The sequence below is a fragment of the Puma concolor genome, chromosome A1 (assembly GCF_028749965.1).
Source record: "Puma concolor isolate L17-30 chromosome A1, mPumCon1.1.hap2, whole genome shotgun sequence".
Taxonomy (NCBI): domain Eukaryota; kingdom Metazoa; phylum Chordata; class Mammalia; order Carnivora; family Felidae; genus Puma; species Puma concolor.
Genome location: NC_141667.1, coordinates 132,324,121 through 132,347,201, shown reverse-complemented (window position 1 = coordinate 132,347,201; position 23,081 = coordinate 132,324,121). Strand labels below are relative to the sequence as shown.

At 35.7% G+C, this 23,081-nt stretch overlaps 1 protein-coding gene across 10 annotated transcripts in view; it reads right to left on the bottom strand.

Annotated features, from left to right (window-relative positions):
- Positions 1 to 23,081, bottom strand: part of RAPGEF6 (Rap guanine nucleotide exchange factor 6) — a 196,630-nt gene that overhangs the window by 102,456 nt on the left and 71,093 nt on the right. For 9 of the 10 annotated variants that reach the window (XM_025923608.2, XM_086704659.1, XM_025923607.2 and 6 more), the window contains one exon: positions 20,642 to 20,785. In XM_025923608.2, coding sequence (XP_025779393.1) covers positions 20,642 to 20,785 — 144 coding nt within the window. Of the gene's footprint in view, positions 1 to 7,402; positions 12,841 to 20,641; positions 20,786 to 23,081 lie in introns of those variants that run through there. The other variant, XM_086704711.1, reaches the window with a different exon arrangement.

Genomic DNA, 23,081 nt, shown 5'->3' with positions numbered 1-23,081 from the left:
AGCCGGGGGTGCAGCCTGCTTGGGATTCTCTCTCTCTCTCTCTCTCTCTCTCTCTCTCTCTCTCCCTCCCTCCCTCCCTCCCTCCCTCTCAAAAACAACAAACAAAAAACAAAGAAAAAACAAAAACAAATTAAAATGCTATGATCAAAAAATTTGGAATAAACTAAAGCTATGCTCAGAGGCCATTCTGTGGCTCTACTATGTGTATTTTAAAAAGCAGCAGAAAATCAATGAGCTAACTATAACTGGTTATAATAATACAAAAATAGTGAGAGGAGAATGTCTCAGGTCAAAGATCTTCCTCCTACTTAGTTTCTACTGTTGAGACAGAAAAAAATTCTTACACAGGAATGAAGTAGATGAAAAGCCAAAGAATGAAAATAGTTTTCAAAGGTCAGATGATTGGTTCAGGTGTCAGGAGTGGGAGATAATCTATATTCCAAGATTCCTACAGAGGTTAAGACCAAAGAGAAGGAGGTCATCCATAAAAGTAACACAATGAACCAAAGCCAGAAGAGCAAGTCCTGGCTTAGTAGTAATACTTAAAATCTACTAAGCAATCTTTCATCCTCACTAGACCCTAAAAACAGGCATTATTATCATCCCTGCTTTACAAATGAGGAACTGAGGCGATCTCTAACTCAAGTAAGTAGTAGAGTTAGAATGCAAACCCAGGTCTATCTGCGTCTATTAGTCTCTGCTATATTCTACTTTGTACCAGCAACTCTGCTGGTAACATAAAGATGAAAGCAGATAGGTACCACCTTCAAGGACCACAGTTTAAGAGTGAAGAGTGCACACAGATTTACAAGTACACAGCATCTCCTTTCTACCTCATGAAGAAAATTTAGATCTACATATAGGAATCCTTTCAACTTTTTTTATCTGATGAGAATAATAATGATGGTCACTGCAGCTAATGTTTGCTCATTACGTGTGCCAAATATGTAAGCTAGCAAACATTCCTTTCTACATACTTTTTACATAGATCATCTAATTTAATCATCAAAGATTAGAAAACCAAGGGCCAGAGAAGTTACACAAGTTGCCCACAGTCACATAGCTAGGAAGAAGGGAAACTGGATTTGAAATCCAGACACCCTGACTACATATCAGTTGCTCTTTCCTACTAAGTTGTTTCCTGATACTAAGTTGTGAATTCCTAACACCTAACAGTTCCTATTTTCTTTCTAACAAAAGAGGCAGAAGGGAAAAAGTTTCCTCCCACAGGAATTCTTAATTTCTTAAACCTTCTCTGACTTTTCTTTTCTTCCTGATCCCAGAAGGGACTTAATAGCTGACCTTTCATGAGCAATCTCAATTCACCATGATCCTTGGAGCCTACCAGGTCTTTCAATCTCTCCTAATTTCCACAGTTCCTTTATCCATTTTTTTATACCTGAACTTCTGGGCTCTGCTGGAGCTCAAATGTCCATGAGGACCAGTATCAAAGTTTTATTTGGAGGTTGGAAAGGTTATTCAGCTTGAATACAAAGATTATGAAAAAGTACATAATCTGTTGAAGACTGTGTACATATAAAGGAGAAAGCATGCATTAAAAGAGGCTAGACGTAGAGCATAATCTTCAATGTCGAACAAAGTATGTATTTTAACTTTGATTCCGATAGGTAACAGAGAGCTTCTGAGAAGGGCAGTGACAGACAGAGCTGCTGTTATGTCTCAGATAGACTTAACGTACCAAAATGTGTATTTCATGGATTCAAAGTTCTCTGTAGGTCCAGGTAACAATTTGGGGCAAGTGCTTTAAATTTCATTTTTTTTAATGTTTACTTTTGAGAGAGAGAGATGGGGAGTTGCGGGGGGGGGGGGGGGGAGGGAGGGGCAGAGAGAGAGATAGAGAGAGAGAGAAACAGAATCCTAAGTAGGCTCCAGGCTCTGAGCTATCTGCATAGAGCCCAATGTGGGGTTCAAACTTCCGGACCATGAGATCATGAATTGATCTTAAGTCTGATGCTTAATCGACTGAGCCACCCAGGTGTCCCTGGGGCAAGTGCTTTATATGCAGACCCCAATACTGCTTTGCTTTTGGTTCTGCCATATCAATACAGGACCAATTAAGTCACAGCAGCAGGAGAAGAAGGCTGCTGGAAGAGACTGGTGAACCCTGGCAACAACCAGCAAAATAAAAATTTAAACAAGTAACTTTTTTTCATCAATTGGCAAAAAGAAAGCTGGATAATACAAAATATGGGCAAGACTATGGAGGAACACAATATTCTCATAAATTACTAATGGGAGTTATGAATTGGGACAGCCACTCTGGAGAGTGATTTTAAGAGTATCCCCTCTGGAAAATAAACATTAAGAAGTATTACATTTAAAATACATGCACCTATGACTCAACAGGTCCTCTTCCGGTATCTATCCTAAAAAAGCATACAGGTGTGTAAGGAGGAATGTACAAGAACATTCATTATGAACAAACTGTAACAGTTTAAAGAAAACCAACCATCACAAGGAGAATGGCTAAATTGTTATAGCCTATTATGGAATACTGTGCAACAGTTCAAGGTATGAGGTAGACCTGTATAGTCAAAGTTGAATAGGTCTCCTTGATACACTGATTAAAAAAGCAACTATCATTATAAATGTAAGACTCATTTTTTTAAAAGCCTAAAAATACCATTACATATTTTCTGGGTACAAACTTATCTAAGGGTGGGAGAAAAGATCTGGAGAAATATATACCAAACAATCAAGAGTAGTACTCTCTAGTGAAAGAGAAAGATCAAGGCTGGTAGTCCAAAAGGAATTTCAGCATGAAGAAAACATTCCTCTGTTATTTCTATGAATAAATTATTTGAAATGTTTTCAAACCTGAAAACAAATATATATAAATCCATGTATGTGAGGGTAATTTTCTCTTACCTTCCCACTTAAAAAATGGCCACAAACACTGGAATGTGATAAAATTCTATAGCCCTTACTGTGTAAGGGTAGCTATATACATAGTAGTATACATTCTGGCATTTTATGATAAAAAAATTAAATAAGGGTCAAAAATGAGTTTTACTAGAATCCCTTATGAGAACATGTTAAGTGCTAACATACTTGACATACAAAGCAGAGCTAAGAATGAGCATGTAACTTAAAACCATCAGAAACCAAGTACAAAGTGACATAAATTAGGTAAAAACAAAAACTCTCAACATCAGAGCCTATACGGGAAGCTGAAAATGAGTGGAAAGTGAACTTACTTCTATGTTTTCACCCTACTCCTTTGAATGCGGTACTCATGCTCTCTCTATTCCTATTATGTATAAGTGTGTGTATGTGTATCTATATCTACCTACCTACCTATCTACCCATCTAAATAAGCTTGAGTGAGCATGATGCAATCAGAAAACAGTAAGGAAATCAGGGTAGCTCAGGTGGGGATATACGTAGAGCCAGAAGTAGTATTTTTAGATTTCCTCTACTAGAAAAAAAGCTATTAAAGAACTCTAAGCAAGAAAATGACTAGAAGAGATCTGCTTTTTAAAAAGATTACTCTAGCATCATAGAAGATGAAATGGAAGACATACGTATGGAGACATGAAACATTAGTCAAGGCACAAGAAGACAGAAGCCTTATGAAATTAAAAGCAGATTTATAAAGGAGCTTCCAGGAGTAGAGAGAGTGACATGTCCTTGAAATATCTGCTGACAATGAGAGAGAATTAAAAATAGATTCTAAGGCCCAAAAAGCACAGTTTGGAAACTGTTTTAGACAGACAGTCTAAAATTTCTCAAAAGCCCTAAAGGAAAAAGCTTTATCTAATCACAGTAGCCTTGGGTATGTTACACCAGCACTCTGCCTGAGGCAAGTCAAACTACAGCGGAAGCATGCGTGCCTAATTCAAATTCATTATTTTTACTAAAAGATGAAGTTTGAAGGAATACTGTTAAACAACAGTAAGTATTAGAGTTTTTCTATTCTAAGACACATGTATCTCCCCACTTTAACATTTTTAAAAGCAAAGAGCAGCTTTCATTCAATATTTGCATTTAAGAGTAAGTTTATTTAAAGTATTGGCAGACTTGTTGAGAAAAAAGGAAATCAGTTTCCTCTTTGGGCCTGAGTAGCCCAGTCAGCTGAGCTTCTGACTCTTGATTTTGGCTCAAGTCATGATACCAGGGTTGTGGGATCAAGCCCCGTGTTGGTCTCAGTACTGAGCATGGAACCTGGTTAAGTCTGTCTCTCTTTTCACCTCCCCCTTCTACTCTTCCCTATTCACACTCACTCTCTCTCTCAAATTAAAAAAAAAAAAGTTAAAAAGAGTGGGCAACTTTGAGACAAGCAAGAAAACTAGAATAGATGCAATGAATGAGGAGGAATGTACCAGAAGATAAAGGGAGAAGAGTCATACACTGTCTAGTGACTCATGGTGAAGACTTTGGCTTATAGTCTGAACAAAGTCTGTTCAGAAGGGAGTGATCAGTTGTGTCAGAAGCTACAGACAGGATAAGTAAGATAAGGGCCAAAAACAAAACAAAACAAAACAAAAAAACAACCTATAGATTTAGTTGTGTGTAAAAATGAAAATTGGGGTCGCCTGTGTAGCTCAGTCATTTAAGTGACGGACTGTGGCTCAGGTCATGATCTCATGGTTTGTGGGTTTGAGCCCGGCATCGGGCTCTGTGCTGACAGCTCAGAGCATGGAGCCTGCTTCAGATTCTGTGTCTCCCTCTCCCTCCGCTCCTCCCCAACTTGTGCTCTTTCTCTCTCTCTCTCAAAAATAAACATTAAAAAAATTTTTTAAGAAAAAAAAGAAAATGGAAGCACTTCCTTGACCTGTGACCCAAGAGCACCTAAGAGAAGGCAAATAGAAGCCAAAGAGGTAATGCCTCTTCCATCCAGTAAACAGTTCCTTTGGGCAAGCAATTTCCACAGACCAGGAAGGTGAATTCTCAGTCACTCAAGGAACATCAACCTCCTGAAAAAAATCCACACACACTCAACTAAGAGAAGAACTGAAACGTGAAGAAAAAGCTAAGACAACAATGAGGTAAATGAATGGTATCCATAAAAGGAAAACAAGTTATTAAACAAGGGTGGTTGTGAAAAATCATCAGTGGAGATTTCATAAATGATTACTACAATTAGAAATTTAAAAGATGAAGAGCAGAACAGCAAATGGTCACAAGTGGAGAATCAGTGAGCTAGAAGATCAGACTGAAAATGCATGGAATGAAAATAAAGTATGAAACAAATGTTTAGAGATATTTTGGACAGATCCAGAGTTCTAACATCTGGAGCAATAAGACGAGAACTGCAGTTTTCAAAAAATAAATTTCCCATAAATGAATACCCAGGGGAATCTTCAGCTTGAGAGAGACTTCCAGGTACCAAGAAAACAAAACAAAACAAAAATTACAACAATCCATGGTAAAACTTCACGGCATAAAGGATAAAAATAAAATCCAAAGAAAAACACAACTAACCACAAACAACAAGAAAAACAGATTGCTTGACAAAGGAATAAGAATTAAAAGGAGTCCAGACTTCTCATCACTAACACTGGATGCCAGAAGACAAGGCATTAACTTTTTCAAAGTGCTAAAAAGAAAAGACTTTAGATTTATTATTTTATATAATAAACAATTATTTTATAAATATAAAGTAAGGCATTTTGAACATTTAAGTTCATCTACTCCCCCTTTCCCCTTCTCTTGCTGCTAGAACCACTTATTCTGTTAAGAACATAAAAGAATTCAGAAGTAATGAAATCCAAGTAGTAGGGTGGGCAAAATACATGAATTAATAAATAAAAATCAGTAGGATGTACTGGAAAATCAAAAGTACCAAGTATGAAAAATTAATCACAGGTTTAATGTGTTTAATCACAATCCAGAGTTAAAATTCCATCAGGAATAACATGAAAGATGGGGGAGGGGAAAAGGAGACATGTACTCTTTTATAAATACTTAATTTACATAGTCAAGTACTAATCACAGAATCCTGCTCAGATGGTATTTGCTGGCATCGAATCAAACCTTAAAATCTGATTTTTTTTAAATCCCCTTTGGCTCTTCTACACTTGTTAAATCTTAAAAGTTGATTACCAGTACCACCAAGGTCTATTTTTTGTTGTTATTCTAAAAAAAACAATCCCTATATCTCATTCTTGATTTTCTTTAAAGCGTATTCATTTGGTCTCATCCATTTCCCTTCTGTATGTTTTAAACCTCAGTAGTGTCGCCATCAAGCATCCACAAAGCATGGACCCCACAGGTGGCATTTGTACTACAGAGGCCACCCTTGTCTTACCAGATAGTACAAATGAAGTGTATACCTATGTTTCTTTCCATCTCTTTACATTTCAATCAGTTGTTTGATAATGAATGTCAATGTCTTTCCAGAAGCTGCATTTAAGAAAGATAGGCAGTGAGCCATCTTTCAGATAAAACTGTATACTACGACGACGCTATCCTAGTATTTCTCCCTTAGTCACCATCAGTAGGACAACCTTTAAACAAAGACATGATTTCATCCTAGGAAATGCCTCTATTGTGCCTGTCTCTATTCAACAAAACCATAAAGAAATCTTAACAGAGTCAATTAAAATGTTACTAACACATTTAGTTTTTATAAGACAAAACTAAAAATTCATACTACTCTGTTTTTGTTTTGAAATTTACATAACAGGAAAGAGAACTTGAGTGGCATCAGATTCCAGATCTATATAAACAGCCAATATAAACAATACAATTTATTAAATTACACTGTATATTTTCCTAAAACCTAGCATGTCCTTTTGTGTAGCATTCTGCTTTACTGTGAGTTAATGTTTGCTTTTAAAAAAATGACAAATATAACAGATGCTATCTTAATGTCTCAAGCTACTAATAGTTTACTACTATTTTTAAAATGCTTAAGAACACTATAAAAAATTTTCATATAGTTCCTTTTAATAATAATTTTCTTCATATTCCACTGGTTAAGAATTACCCCGTCTTCCTAAAATTTCTGTGTGATAAAAATTTGTATAGCATAAGCTAGAGATTAGACTAACATAGCTATATACATCAACCACTTAAAATGAGGCAATACAATGCCATCAACTTAAAGAGTACACTCACAGAAAAGTACAGAAATAGCTATAACCAAATGATTCAGTCTGAAGGCAGTACACCTCAAATGCATTACATTTTAAGTCTACAGATTATTAAGAAGGTTTTTTCATATCCTCTTAGAGGTACATTAGGACACTTTAGAGATTCCTTTAAATTGAAAAACAAAATGGCCATGAGATTTAGCTTTTAAGACTGCTTTGTAATTCTTATTTTTACAGTTTAGAAAATGTAACAGCACAATAAGGCTCATTTACAATTCAAAATAGAATTTAAATTTAATAACTAGATTATATCAATCTCTAAGAAAATAATACACATTACTTACTTTGGAGGCCCATGGCTGAAGACAATTGGCATAACAGCGAACAAGAAAAGCCATTTCCTGGGCTGGAAAGGGTAGTTTCCTTTTCAAACCAGAGCCACACGGATGAGTATGATGACAAAATTCTGTTAAGTTTCTTTTTACAAATCATACGCCATTTGCAGTGTTATATAAAGGCAGATCCCAGATCTCCAAATCCCTTTCACACTGAAATTAGGAGCTTTCAGTAGCTCAGAGTATTGTTCTAAATAACTGCAACAGTTTTCATCACAAGGTTCACTTTTAACAAGCAAATCACAGCAAATTAAGATGTTTACATTTCTGGCTCAGTACATACAGACATACACATGCTTCCTCAGGCACCTGGCACAGACATGCACAGCGGTAACACAACAGTTAATACGGTATCAATCAGCGCAAATAAGGCAACATGCACCAAATCTGTGTTCCTGGATCCTGAGAAACCTTTCCTCTCTGTAACACAGCTTTGTCTCTTCTTCAACTTATTTCATTCTGTAGAGCAAGCACTGCAGTATTTCTTCTGCATCAGAAGCAAACCAGAACACTGTATCCTTAAAATGAAAGTTTCTTCTTGATATTCTTAATCACCAAAGGTTTAAAAAAAGAAAAAATCAACGTTGAGCAAGCAAATGGTACTTAAAAGATAGATATGCTCTAACAGGTTTGTCCTGGAGAATGCCTGAAAATCTCCAAAATTAAAATGTTCTCTTTTCACATGCACTATTTACAGCTCAGCAGTATTGCTTCTTGTTCTAATGCATCAGTAAGACAGTAATGTTGATCTAACTCTGGCTTTTCTGGTTGAAAATTTATATAGGATATGATACAAAAACCCTACATCTTCTGCTAAAACAAGACTATATGTTAGTGTTTTAATTCCTACTGTCCTTGCCTGTTTCACAGCAGCTCCCTAAGGAGAAGCTCCTATTGATTCCATGCTCTGCAGTAAGATGAAATATCTAATAAGAAGGAAAGAGAGTGGGAGGAGAATAGAGCTAAAAGGATGACATCACCTGTATAGAAAGCCTTCAGAAACTGCATTAGATCAATTGGCTACTGTATCTGCAGATGTAGCCCAAAAAGCAATTTACTGAGAACACACAGACACACACACACCCTTCCATGAGACACGTCAGCAAGCTACATTCTATAAGAAAAAAAAAATTGGCAAGCAGCACCTCTCTATTTCAGTTTTAAAAAATCCATCTTGATTTTTAATTCTGTACATTGATACATAGCTTTATTTGGGAAGCAGATTTCCTAATATTATTATTCAAATTTAGCACAGGATTGTCCTCCCAAGGGAAAATAATTAGCTCTGGTAAGATACTTGCATTACAAATACATAAGGCAGCTCAGTTCTCAGATATCACACATGTATTTGTTACACTACTCATTCAGGGATTTCTGCCTGCAAAACTTCCCATTTATCAATTAACTGTTCTAAAACGTATAACCTTCAAGATACTCTAAATTAACATCAAATATCAAAACTAGCACTAAGGTTTTCTGTAATTAGTACATTTAAGTGGAAACAATAGAATTGCATTTTGCAAAGGAAAGCTTTTACATCACAGGCACAACAGCCGACTTGCAGCATGTACCAACTCCTCTGAGGAAGAATAATCTATGCAATATGGTACTTTCCTGCAGCCCAGTGCTCAATTCCTAGAAAGACACAGGAAGCCAGTAAAACTCAGAAGCATAAGAGAAGAATGAAATTATAACTGCTTAAAAAATTGAGCTTGGACGAAAAATTAACCTCATTTTGCTATAAAAATTACAGAAAAAAAATTTTTGCCACACCCTGTCCAATCTAAAAACACAATTCCTCTAGTACCCACCCTTACTCTTCAGTTCTGCCACAAGGCATCTACTGCAGATACTCCTATGAGGAGCTTGCACTTAAGGTGGTAATGTTGCCTCCCAATGGCGAAAAAAAGACACAGTTTCCAACGGTAAAATGCTTGGTACACCTTCAGACAATAAAATTCTGAGACTTACAACTGATGAACAAAGCAGAGGAGTACAATTATTTTGCTTTATTAACCTAACACTATTATGAAGACAAGGGGTATGCAACGTAAGAGAAGAAATTATAACCTGAGAGATAGGTGTTACTACAAAGGACTCCACTGTCAAAGAAACATCTTGTCATTAGCACACACCCCCCCATACCCCAAAAAAGAGGTCTTCAATACCTCTGGGCAAAGTATGAGTCACTTTCTCAACAATACTATGCTGCCAATCTGAATTATACTGTTACTTACAAAACTACAATTAACTTTAGTAAAGCTAAATATTATTCTGAACAAAGACAACTCATGCTTTCAAAATATGTGATCACTTATGAATCAAGATTTCTATAAAACTTAAGAATTATGTTTTCTGCAAAAATTTCAAAGGAATAGATGTAAAAATTTTGCGTTTAAATGTAAAATTAAATTTCAAAAGTACAAATGAGCATGACCAGCTTTCTAAACATAAAACATGGAAAATATATAGAGGCTGATTTTCAAACACCAATGTATTTTTTTCAATTATTTTAAATAAACTACAATGAGTTGGGAGTTTCACCATAACATTAAGCATTCAAGAATAAATTAGCTAAAATCTAATTTTAATCACTCATTTTTTAAAACAGAAAAATGATAGCAGGCACTGTGTGTAAATGAAGCCCAACAATTCCTAAAGATAAATTTCTAAAAGACAAGCCTTTGTACATAAACATCTGTAACATGACTTAAAAGAGTATTTCAGTTTCAGTGGGAGATAATAATTACATTCATGTACAGTACCAACAGGATAAATTATTACCAAATCAAAAATTAAATCATAATGGTCACATTTCCCCCTTTTTATAATAAATCATGCTGATAGCACACAAAGAAGGACCTCAAGCTGAGCAAGGGAGAGCTATCTCTTAGCTGCTTAAAGAAACTGCTGCCCTGTGTGTGAAATGCAATCCATTAAAAGCCATATGTTAGAAACCACTATTGTAAACACCAATTCAATAAAGCAACAATTCTCTTTTCCTTCAGTGTGGCCTGGAAGTGAAGATGACATCACCCTTTTCCTTGTTCTACACATCATCTCATACTATGTGCCCTTCTAGGGAACCCTATGGCGAATCGTGCATGCAGACTCTCCCTGTGCAACAATACCATGAAAGAAACAAATAGGCCAAGTCCTATATTCAGCTATGAATCCACCAGCACTCTGATGGTACACCAGACCACATTACTTCTTCAGAAAGAACAACATGACCTCTTAATTAATGAAGGAAGAAATAAACATCTTTTGAAGAGAATAGTCAGTAATTTGTCAAATCACTAAAAATATGATCAGGTGAAAGAACATTTTTTTCACTTCCATCATTTTTAGAATTTTATTGTGATCTCATTCCATTATCTTACCAATTCAAATGAAGTAATTGCAGCAAGGAGAATGCCCTGATCTACACATTATCTAGGAATCATCACCACAGGATAGCCATTTAAGAATACATTTCCCCTGTACATCAAACGCCATAATGCTAAGCCACATAAGATGAAATCTTTAGCTTCAGGAGGATCCTCTGCACCACCATAAAATAAAGCAATCAACCTATATTGGCTTTGAAAGGTTCAAAGCATTACAAAGTTGTTTTTATAAAAATCTAGATGCTATATAGCTAAGATATAAAATGTATGTTATCTGTATAAACGATATCTAAACAAAAATACAAACCAAAACATCTGAACTCATATTGCATAGAAAGCCAAAAATGAAGTTCTGATAGATGCTAAACTAGAAGTATACTTTGTACTTAATAAGCAACAACACTGAAAAGGAGAAAAAAGGTCATTAGGGATAAAGGTAAGTTATCAGAGAATATACGTTCCAGACATAAAAACAAAAAAACAACAATAAGAAAAACCAGGTCATAGTAATGTCAGGCAAAGTCATACCGTTTATTTCCCATTTGCACATTGAAATATTGCAATCACAACTTAAGAGAAACCGACCTCAAAAGCATGTGAACAAAAGAAAAATTATGGAGTTTCACAAAATAAAATAAACAGGCCACTCATTTCTGTATTTCAGTTTTATGTATTTGGTCTTCAAAATATAAATTGCTAAATGTATGGATTTATATAGTAAAAACACTTTAATCCTTTTGGAAGATGAATGACCGTTTACCGTAATGGCAGAGGTAACATACAAGCCCTTTTAAAAGATCACAGCAAGCTTTCCCACCTCTTCCTCATCCCTTGCTTAACTTGAACATTTGAAATGAATCTTCATTAAGTTACCAGACATAGTTAACTCTGATTACTGGTGCCCCTCAGGAATTCCTGATTTCAAATTGCATTCTATCTATTCGTCAGCCTTTCTGAAAATAGGGAAGCCAGAGTATCAACACTCTCCTCCTATTCTTTTGTAAGAAAAGTGTGCTTCAGCACATGATCATCTATGTCCACTAAATGGTCAGCACCATGCTGTTGAAAACTCTGTTAAAGCTACCAGCAGGACACATAAGCACTATGAAATATGATCCTTCCTTAGGGAGTGATCAAGGAAGAAAAAGCAAAGGAGAGGGAAGCCTTCATCACCAACTAAGGTGATGTAAGCTTCTATAATTAGAATCAGTGAAACTGAAGGAACAATAAAAAGGCACACCACGCTTCCACTTTACCCTACACCGTGCAGTTATATGAAGCATTTTTCACTCATTCAATCACCTACACACACATGCAAATAAATACATTCTATGTGTATAGCAAACAGTCAAATGTGCTATACACTATATGCAAAGCTAATGTAAAGTTTTAAAATACTGTATTTTCTTTAAAAATGAGGTCTACCTATAATTAAAATAGAGCTATATATAAAGATAAGTGGAAAAATAAATCTCATTTAAAAGATTAAACTATTGAGAATATTCTCTCCATCTGAAGATTCGTGGATTATATTTGAGACCACCTTTAAATCACTTCTCTATTTTTTTTTCTTTTTTTTTTTTTTTTTTTGAGAGTGAAAGAACAAGTGGTAGAGGGTCAGAGAGAGAAGAATCCCAAGCAGGCTCCGCACTGTCAGTGCAAAGCCCAATGTGGGAATCCAATTCCTGAACCATGAGATCATGACCTGAGACAAAATCAAGAGTTGGGTCACTTAACTGACTGAGCACCCAGGCGCCCCTCACTTCTCTAATTTTAAATAATGCATTTTCTAGTACTATAAAAGCCAAATGCTGAACAAAGCATAGTTTCTGAACAGATAACAAATCAAACTAAAAAGCAATAAAAATCAGCATTAATGTGTTTGCTATGTCTCAGTAGTTATAATTCTTCCAACCCAAATGTTCTTGAAAATCATTACCTTGGGCCACTGGTATATATTAATATCAGAGTTGCTTCAATTTTTTTTTTTAACGTTTTATTTATTTTTGAGACAGAGAGAGACAGAGCATGAACTGGGGAGGGGCAGAGAGAGAGGGAGACACAGAATCGGAAGCAGGCTCCAGGCTCTGAGCCATCAGCCCAGAGCCCGACGCGGGGCTCGAACTCACGGACCGTGAGATCGTGACTTGAACTGAAGTCGGACACTTAACCCACTGAGCCACCCAGGCGCCCCGTATCAGAGTTGCTTCAAACAATCTTCAGAAGAGGTTTCATTAGCAGCTACTGCATAAAGTTGCAAGTAAGTTAAAAACAATTTTCCAATTCTGGTTCCCTGAGCAGATCCATATGAATGAGTGTCACCTTAAAAGACAAAGGAGACCAAAAGAGCACACCCTGCACTCCCAACATTCCTGAAGTTCATAAAAAAGTGACTGATCAAGACAATTTCTTAAAACGACCATTTAGAAGTTAGCAATACTTATGTAGAGCCTTAAAAATAATTTTTACATCCTTAATCCAGTAATTTAACTTCTACTAATCAACCCTAAGAAAAAAAAATCCAAGTCCAGTTAACTCATACATGTTGTTTGTAATAGGGAGAAAAAGTAGAAGCTGCATGGGAATCCTATGTTACACTCGTATGATATAATATTAATATTATATGTTTTGGGAAAAAATTGCATGTGTAGTAGAAAAGTAGGAGATATAAAAATTCAGCACTATCTAAATTAGAAGATCTGAATTAATCAAGATATATTTAAAAATCGTTAGCAACACTAGCTATCTCTGGTTTGAGGATTACAGCAAGTTTCTCTCTTAATGTTCTTGCATGTTTTTACATTTCTACAATGAGCATTTTTTCTTCAGAATTTTTTTTTAAACTGCTCCAGGCAGGCATCTGTCCTTAGTTCGATTACAGTATCACCCCTTTGCTTTTTCTCTGTCCATTGGTGGACTCATCACCCTCTAACTAGGTACGAGAACTTCCTGTCAAGAATTCCACATTATTTCTCAGGAGGCAAATGGGAAGAATTTTCCTACTTGGAGATGTTAGACACTCATGAATTGAGAGGATAGTCCTCTTCTGTAATGCAGGTGCTAAGCACCACCGCTATAAAAGCACTCTGGAGCCTTTATAAAAGAGGCCTAACAAAGCTACCTAGCCCTTTCCATCATGTGAGCAGACAGTGAGAGGTCAGAGTCTGTAAGCTGAGAGGCTTTCACCAGAACCCAAACATGCCTGCACCCTCATCTTAAAATTTCAGCCTCTAGACCTGTGAAAAATAAATTTGTGTTATTTATAAACCACTCAGTCTGTGGCATTTTGTTACAGCGGCCTGAATGGACTAAGACATCCTCCATAAGGAGATTTCAGGAATCATATGTGTGGACCAAAGTCCTCTAATTTCTGATGAGCTTTCAGGGGGCAGGATCTCATTTCTTACCAAAGGAATGGCTTGATAAATAAAACACTCACAGTCTCTACCAAAGCAGAACACATTTTGCTAAAAAACTTAAGATGTCACATTCATGGACCAGTACAAGAATAGAGCCATTATTCAGGATACCAACATAAAGGTGGTTACATGATCTGATCCTAATAATCACCTCCTATTCAGGTGTACTGACAATTATGTCTTAATCTTGCTAAATATGCTCTGAATCCAAACTCAACAGCCTGCACCGCAGAAGAGCAGGAAATTTAAGATGAAATCAAAGAGGGTGCAGAAGAGGAAGAGCTGCATGCCTCATTATAATTTGTGCACCTAAAATCAGATTCTAGAGTATCATACCATACCTACCACCTGCATACGTTCCTAGAACAATGAACTGTAGAAAGAAAATCTATAAAGGTGACCAAAAGGAAGCCCTCTAAATTTAAAACCATGACCCATGATGCGTCCATGGAAATCCCTCTTTCCATGTGTCTTTTTGCGAACAGTTTAATGGTTCCACTTAAATGCAGGTGCCATGATGGAGAAAGAGAAAAGCATGACCAGTGGCTTATCCTGTGCCTGAGAATGTAAAAAGCAACATAGGGGACAAGAAAGAAAAAAATGTAGTCTACTGAGGAACGTGGGACCTAGTTAAGAGAAGATAACAAGCACACCAAACAACCATACTGTTCCTTATTCAAAAATATAGCAGGAGCAAGGAGAAATCAATAAAAAGGGCTCTAATTTCATAAATGAAGTACCAGAACACCAACAAGATTTTTTTAAACCTTTGAAGAATGTCCCTATTTACATTTCAGTTATTGATGTTTTCACAAAAATGAGCATGAATGTTCTCTGGTATTCTGGAAATTCATTTCAAGTTAACTAAAGGCATACTTGGTGCTTGACTTTGGTGAAACCAAGATACTTCCCCCTTACTGATCCTGCTTTAATTTTACCATTTAACTTCACATATATACACCAGTATTAAAAATTCAACTCATTACATTTGAAAAATTTTCACCACTGATGGCAATTAAAACACAGCAATCAACTTTACGTAAAAAAAATACAGACATGCAGGAAATTCTTAAATAAGTTGTTTACTCTGTTTTCTGGAAGGCACAGTAGGATACCATTCTGGACAAAAGGAGGAAATGTTAAAATTCAAACTGCTTCATCAAAGGACAGAATTACCTTAGGTAAAGAAGGCTCTAAGAACAGGGAGAGAGAAAAACAGGACCAAAGGAAAGGACCTCCAACAAAATAATGATGCTAGAAAGCTAAAAAAATAAACTAGTGCCAAGTGAGGAAGACATTTAAAAACCAACTAATCTCAAACTTTTTATTTTTTTTAAAGTTTATTCATTTTGAGAGAAACAGCACATGCAAGCAGGGAAGAGGTACAGAGACAGGGAGAGAGAGAGTCCCAAGCACACTCCACGCTGTCAGCACAGAGCCCCACGAGGTGCATGATCCCACAAACCAGAAGATCATGATGCAATCAAAACCAAGAGTCAGATGCTTAACCATCTGAGCCACCCAGGCACCCCTCGAAAATATTTTGTGTTCATTATGAAATAGACACAAAACTTGCCAGAAATTTAAAAGGATAATACTACATATAAATAAAAACTATTTTCTCCCCATGTCCGAGGACTGTTTTGCAATTTACATTTTAAGACACTTGAGCTAAACTACTGGCTTTGCTAACTACTATCACAAAGAAGCCCTTCAAATCAGTAATCCCAAAACCAGTGATCAGTTTGGCAGACATCTCCTGTTGTCATTTAACTGGACTCTAGCTACTTACTGTATACAGAAAAGCACACTTTCAGTGACTTTCATATACATTGAGTAACCACTTTACCTCTTAAGGTTGGACAAAGAAATTACCTTGTTTGAAGTGAGCTACTATGAATACACACTACAAAAATAATTTGGGTGCGGTGAGGACAGCGGCAGTTGGCTGACTATTGGTTGTCCTAACCTCAAGCCACCTTGATTTTCTTTTTCCTTTCCCTTTGCTCTAATTCTTTAGCTTGTTATTATATTAACATATTTAAATATCTTTTCAATAACTTTTTTTTTAAGTTTATTTATTTATTTTGAGAGTGAGCGAGTAAGTGAGAGACAGAGATAGGGAGAAAGAGAGAATCCTAAGCAAGCTTCACACTGTCAGCACAGAGCTGGATGCAGGGCTCAACCTCATGAATCGTGAGATGGAGACCTGAGCTGAAACTGAGAGCCGAATGCTTAACTGACTGAGCCACCCAGGCTCCCCAACATGCTTAAATATCTTGGATGTATTTCATACTCAGCTACAGAATAAATAGGAAAATCATTTTGTAAGCAACAAAAACAAAGACTGAGTATTTACAATAACAAGAGGAATAGAAGTTGCTGACATAATGAAAGTTTTTCAGAGCACCAAACACTAGGCAGAAACTTTTAAATTCTCTCATTTAATCCTTTCATAAATTTATAGATTATTTATGAAAACAGATGCAGGAAAGTTACAAAATGTGCCCAAAGTTACACAGGAATCTAAAGAAGCTGATGGGGGAAAAAAAGGCAATCCCATTTTGAAAGATAGTAAGTTCAGAGGACACAATGATGATGGTTCTGTTCACATTTTCAAGGCAAGTATCTGATGTGAGAGGTGGACAACTGAACAAATGATTACAATACATGAAAGTCTCATGAAAGATCACAAACATATACATGGGATACAGAGATGTGTACCTAATTCTTCCCCAAAATCACAGAGGCTTCCCATGAAATGATATGGAATTGAGTCTTGAGGACAATTAAGATTTTTGCCAAAAAGACAAAAAATAAAAGACCATTCTAAGTAAAAGGAACAGTATATGTAAAAGATGATTATACCAACAGGTTTCTAAGCCTTCAACACATGCATATCCACACATATACAGTCATCATATTGCAACATAATATGTATATCAAATATCATGCTGTATACTTTAAACTTACATAGTGTTTGTTATATGTGAATTATATCTCAGTAAAGCTGAAAATAGGGGCACCAGGGTGGCTCAGTCAGTTCAACGTGTGGCTCTTGATTTCAAGTCAGGCTGTGATCTCATGGTTCATGGACACAATAATTAATTAGGTATCTTTTAATGAAGAGATTATGAAACACTTTCCAATTTAGAAAAAATTTTCCATATCTCTTAAAATGAAAAAAATATTCCTTTTACAGTGTAAGTGGGCTGGAGTAGTATGAGAGATGCTATTACAAGAGTTCTAGAAAGAATGGCAGTGAATACTAAGGCAATCACATGGAGAGACTGACAGGTGAGGAGGGTATACATCTTGAAACATTTGAAAGGAAGTGTCTAGAGATATTACTGACTGATTAGACTATGAGTGTACAAACATGTTCCCATGTACTTCAGCAACCACCCTGTAACACAGGCAGACAAATATTAACCTCAGTTTCTGAGCGAAAGCAACCAAAGCATGAAGGATTTAGATGAAATGCCCCAATCATATGGAAAGTAAGGAAGAAGTCAAGACAGATGTCTCCTGTAACTGCTTGACTATTTCCAGTTGGCATAATTACCCATCTTATTCACTGATTACTCCCAATCACCTTTTTGCTATTTCTAAATATGAAACACACCTTACTCAAAGATCCAAACCTTAAAATATTCTCACAGAGAGCATCTGAAAACATTTAAATATGTTGAAAACTCTGAGAGGAATACCCAAAGAAGTTTCAAAAACATAACTGTCAGGAATGCTCCTTTAACATTAAGAAAAACAACCTTTCCCTTTCCCATTATGGTTCTCATCTTCACATAAAGCAATATATAACAAAAATATGAAAATAATTCATAAAAATAAACCATTCTTTTCAATCATTCTAAGCGTTCAGTTACAGAATAAAACATGCCAAGTCTTTAGTACCACAAAACTTTGATGTATAGGTTATATACTAATAATACTTATGACAAAGGATAGTAACAAATTATGCCGTACATCTTTAAGAATTTTTGACCTTCAGCAGTTTAGCAAGAAAAGGTTGATGATAGTTTGCAAATGAAAAGATAACTCAGCTACTGTCTAAAAGAAAAAATGCTTCCTTTTGATCTCTCTGAATCGCTGACAGAAGAACAAAAGAAGTAAAGGGCCCCAGAGTAGCCATAAAACCAATTTTCTACTGGATGTTTTCACAAATACTAATTAACATTTTTGCTACACAGCAGCATCCTTATCTAGGCCAACTATCAATATATAGGTATTTGAACAGACACATAGGTTTTACATACTGGTGACTTTAATGAAAAGTAAATGAAAAGCTCTTATACTCTTTTCCAAGTTGCCTGAAATATATCCCTTTTGAATCAAAAGCAAACACACACTATTTTTTCAAGAAACAGCAAATGCAAGTATCATGACCAAAAATCTAATCTCATAGTTATTACCCTGAATCAACTTAGCTCTTCCCTCTGCCAAATCCCTGACAGTACTTAGTAGGCTGAGTACTTAAAACTAGCAACAGAAGCCTTTAAATGCAACAATGCCACACTTCACTTAGACTCATCAAATGGACTGAATCCCAAGCAGTGTGCCTGTTGCTCTTTCTGGTCCACTCAGGAACCCAGCATAACCCCAAGACGACAACTTTCAGCACACATGAGAGTTACAAGTAAATGACATGAGCATAAGCTATAGCTACCTAGAGGAAATATAGAATCTATTAGGCTTCATGACATGACACTAAAATAATCTAAGAACACACTAGAGCTGAGACTGGAGTAAGTAATCCAAACACACATACAAACTATGCACTCTAGCTCATATAAGGAAAACCAAATAATGCAATTAAAGGTACTTTAATTTAGAAATTCTACTTCTTAGAACTTTTCTAAAGAAACCAATAACTGGACACATGTAACCACAAAGATAATTAGCGTTAAAAAAAAACCTAAAAATTCTGAATGACCAAATATTGGGGAGTAAATAATGACAATTATTATAATGGAGTATTAGGACACTATAAAGAGACACTATTTAGGGTAATGTAAAAAATTTTTCTTTAAGAGCATTCAAAGATGTTCAGATTACACATGTAAATTTTAAAAAGTTATAAAGCAGAACCACGTTTAAGTTTTACAAGTTGGCCAAAAAGCTTATATATTTATCTTTAGGTAGAAAGAACTTTTATCTAAGAATATACAAAATATCATCAACGGTTACATAACTGGGTGGTAATGACTAGTCAACTTTCAATTTTTCTAAAACAGGCATGTACTACTTGCATAATAATGCAAAACATGTTCATTTAAATTAATTCTTTATGGGGGAATTTATTACATAAAAAGAAATTATTTTTTTTAAAGAAATGATTAAATAAAAAGAACAGGAAATGAACACTGTGTACCTCTGGATGTGGTGAAAAAAATAGGGGATCATTTCATGTAACTCTTTGTTGTTGGAAATAGAATGTATGGAATCAATGAAGTTAGGCAAACATGGCTAAATCCTTTGAGCTGTCTTAAATGTAACACTTATTCCACTATACAAAACTCCCTAAATAATCCTCCTTACTCCTAACATGGAAGGAAGCATTTCTGTTTCTGACAACCAAATGAATTAAACATACTCTCGGGAATTTTGTTGCAATCAATCTCTAGACTGTTTTTATATTTATATTTTATATTTTGCAATCAATCTCTAGACTGTTTTCTTTGAAAACTGATAAAATACACCTGGATTTAGTCTTTCTTAGATTATTCTTACTTCTTGATTCAAATACTTTTTAGTTTAAAATGAAGTTTTCTACAATTACAAAACTGAAGACTTCTGGAGAAACAGCTTATGTTTCTTGTGGTGTGACAAAAGCTAATTATTTCATCTGCTTCTCTTTTTTTAATATTTGCATGTGAAAACCTATCGCTAACACTTGCGCATGTTTCTGTACTAACACACAGTATTTGTATTTCTCTCATATCACAAGGGAAAAAGTGACATATTTTTCTTTCTTTACATGTCTTACAGCTTATCAGGAAAAAAGCTCCCAACGAGTCTATTACCTGAGTTCTCAGCTAGAACTCTAATCTGTATTCTATTCAGGCAATCAAAAGGCAAGAAAATCCACAAGTAAGTTCTAAAAAGATATGGTAAGAACTTTTTTTTTTTTTTTTTTACATTATTTAAACAAAACCAAAAGTAAAACAAAACTTCCACTGGTACATACAAGCATTTCTACCAAACTCAAGTGAGAAGTATTTTAACAAATGAAATACATTTATCTGTCTCAAAATTTTATCCATTAAGCCCAAAGTGATGCTATTATCAAAAATATATGTAAATTAAAGATACTATATATAAAAATTAAGGAAAATCCATGAACTATTCCTACATATACTCACAGAAAGATAGCTGTTAATGTCCACGTCATCGGTAATGGTTTGGCGCTCTCCTTTATAATTAATTTTCCGAAACCTTCGTCGAGACTGTCTGGCAGGAATTTCTCTTTGTAGAATACTATCTTCATTATCTTTGGAATTTTCTACCTGAAACACATGTTCACATTCCTGATTAAATATCCAATTTTTCCATATTACTGACAGTCTATGGAGTCTTAACAGGCTCATAAGGAGGATTCATTTACTTCTTGCAAGAAACTACCTCAAGAAAATAGTCTGTATAGGACAATGTTCATGAGTTAAAGATTAAAGATGACATTATAATAAAGATCTGTAGACCACAGTTTCCTTCCAGGAAATAGTCTCACTCACATAAACATATAACCTCTAAGTAAAGTCACTTACCAGAAATGACAGCTGTTAACTACACCTACACATTCAATAATTACTACCTCTGAGTTAATCCAATTATAAGCTGCCTGATTTTACATTTATTTAGGGAACAATCATGGTTATGATTTCAGTGAAATGCTAAACGGAAAAACAAAAATGTTATGAATTCTTCTTTGGTGTCCATCTTAATATATGACAACAGCCAAGAGTAAGGCTGGCATCCTTTTTTAAGTAATCTCTACCTCCAATGTGGTGCTCAAACTCACAACCTCAAGGTCAAGAGCTGCACACTCCACCGTCTGAGCCAGCCAGGCACCCCAAGTCTGGCATCTTTTAAGAAAGAAGTGAAAACTAATAATTACTGAGGCCTTAAAATGGGCCAGCATGCATAAACATACTACTGAGTTCACACAGCAGTCCTGTAAGCAAGTATTACTATCTCTAGTTTACAGATGAACAAAGTAAAATCCAAAGAGACTGATAACTTTCCACTCTCACATTGAAATACTCATTATTAAAGGTGAGTTGGTGGGGTGCCTGGGTGGCTAAGTCAGTTAAGTGTCTGACTTTGGCTCAGGTTATGATCTTGTGGTTCGTGAGTTCGAGCCCTGCATTGGGCTATGTGCTGACAGCTCAGAACTTGGAGCCTGCTTCAGATTCTGTGTCTCCCTCTCTCTCTCTGCTCCTCCCCCACTCACGCTCGCTCTCTCTCAAAAACAAATAAAAAAAAATTTAAAGGTGAGTTGGAATATAGGTCTGTCTCCAACACTTATGGTACTGATACAAGACTACATTGCCTGTCCAGTCAGACTAAACCATACTTTTTGAAATTATTTTTAAAAAGGCATAATGATGTTCTAAAGTAAATCATGTAATTAACTTCACATCACATACATAATAATTTCAGTTTCCCCCACAAGTTTTCCTTCAAATGTTCTATCCTTTGCTATTATCAAAAATTTCTAGTTACCCAAGTGTGAAAATTTCATGAAAAATCCTAATTTCCCTGCTTGTCTTCCAAATCTTATCTTCAATCATTTCTCAGAACTTCTCAATTTTTGTTTTAAGAAATTCCTCTCACACTGCCCTTTCTTTCATTGTCATTACCACCATTCATTTTTCAAGTCTTACTTCAGTCCTGAACTACAATATACAAGAGTTGATCCTGATGCTTTAGTCCTGCTCGTCTCCAATGCCATCCTATATGGTCCAATAAATCCCCCAGATAAATCATCATGTCTCCTGTTCAATGGACCTCTAATAGTTACTAAATAAATTTTAATCTATTAAAACTGATATTCAAAAGCCACATATACTCCATCTCCAAAATGTTTTTATTACTTTATCTTACACAAGTAGGCCTGGGAAAACTGCTTCTTTATTCTTCTCCCCACACACACAAAAATCCCTCTCACATAAAAGCTCTAATGAGATATGCAAAATTTCCTGATGATTTCTCAGAAAGAGTTGATGTCTGTCTGCTTCAGTTATGAGGTATGAGAGTTCAAAAGTAGTGGCCAAGTCAATGTGACTATTCACTGGTCCCTATTAGTAACTTATATTCAACTTCCTTAATTTGTGCTACCCTACTCATTCTATCTTCACTTGCTGAAATAATACTAATCATTTAAGACACATTTCAATTACCATCTCTTCCATAACCAGAAAAAAACATTCCTCTCCTCCAGATCATAATTAGTTTATTCTGTATACACAACCTAGATTTCTCATTAAAAGGGCATGCTCTTGGGGCACCTGGGTGGCTCAGTAGGTTGAGTACCTGACTTTAGCTCAGATCATGATCTCACCTTTCGTGAGTTTGAGCCCCACGTCAGGCTTTGTGCTGACAGCTCAGAGCCTGGAGCCTGCTTCAGATTCTGTGCCTCCCCCCTCCTTCTCCCCTCCTCCACTTGCACTCTGTTTGTCTCTCTCAAAAATAAACAAACATTAAAAACAAATTATTTTTATAAAAAAAAAAGGACATGCTCTCCAGAGCCTTCAGGCCTTTGTATATGCTGCTGTTCCTACTGCCACAAAGCCCATTACTCCT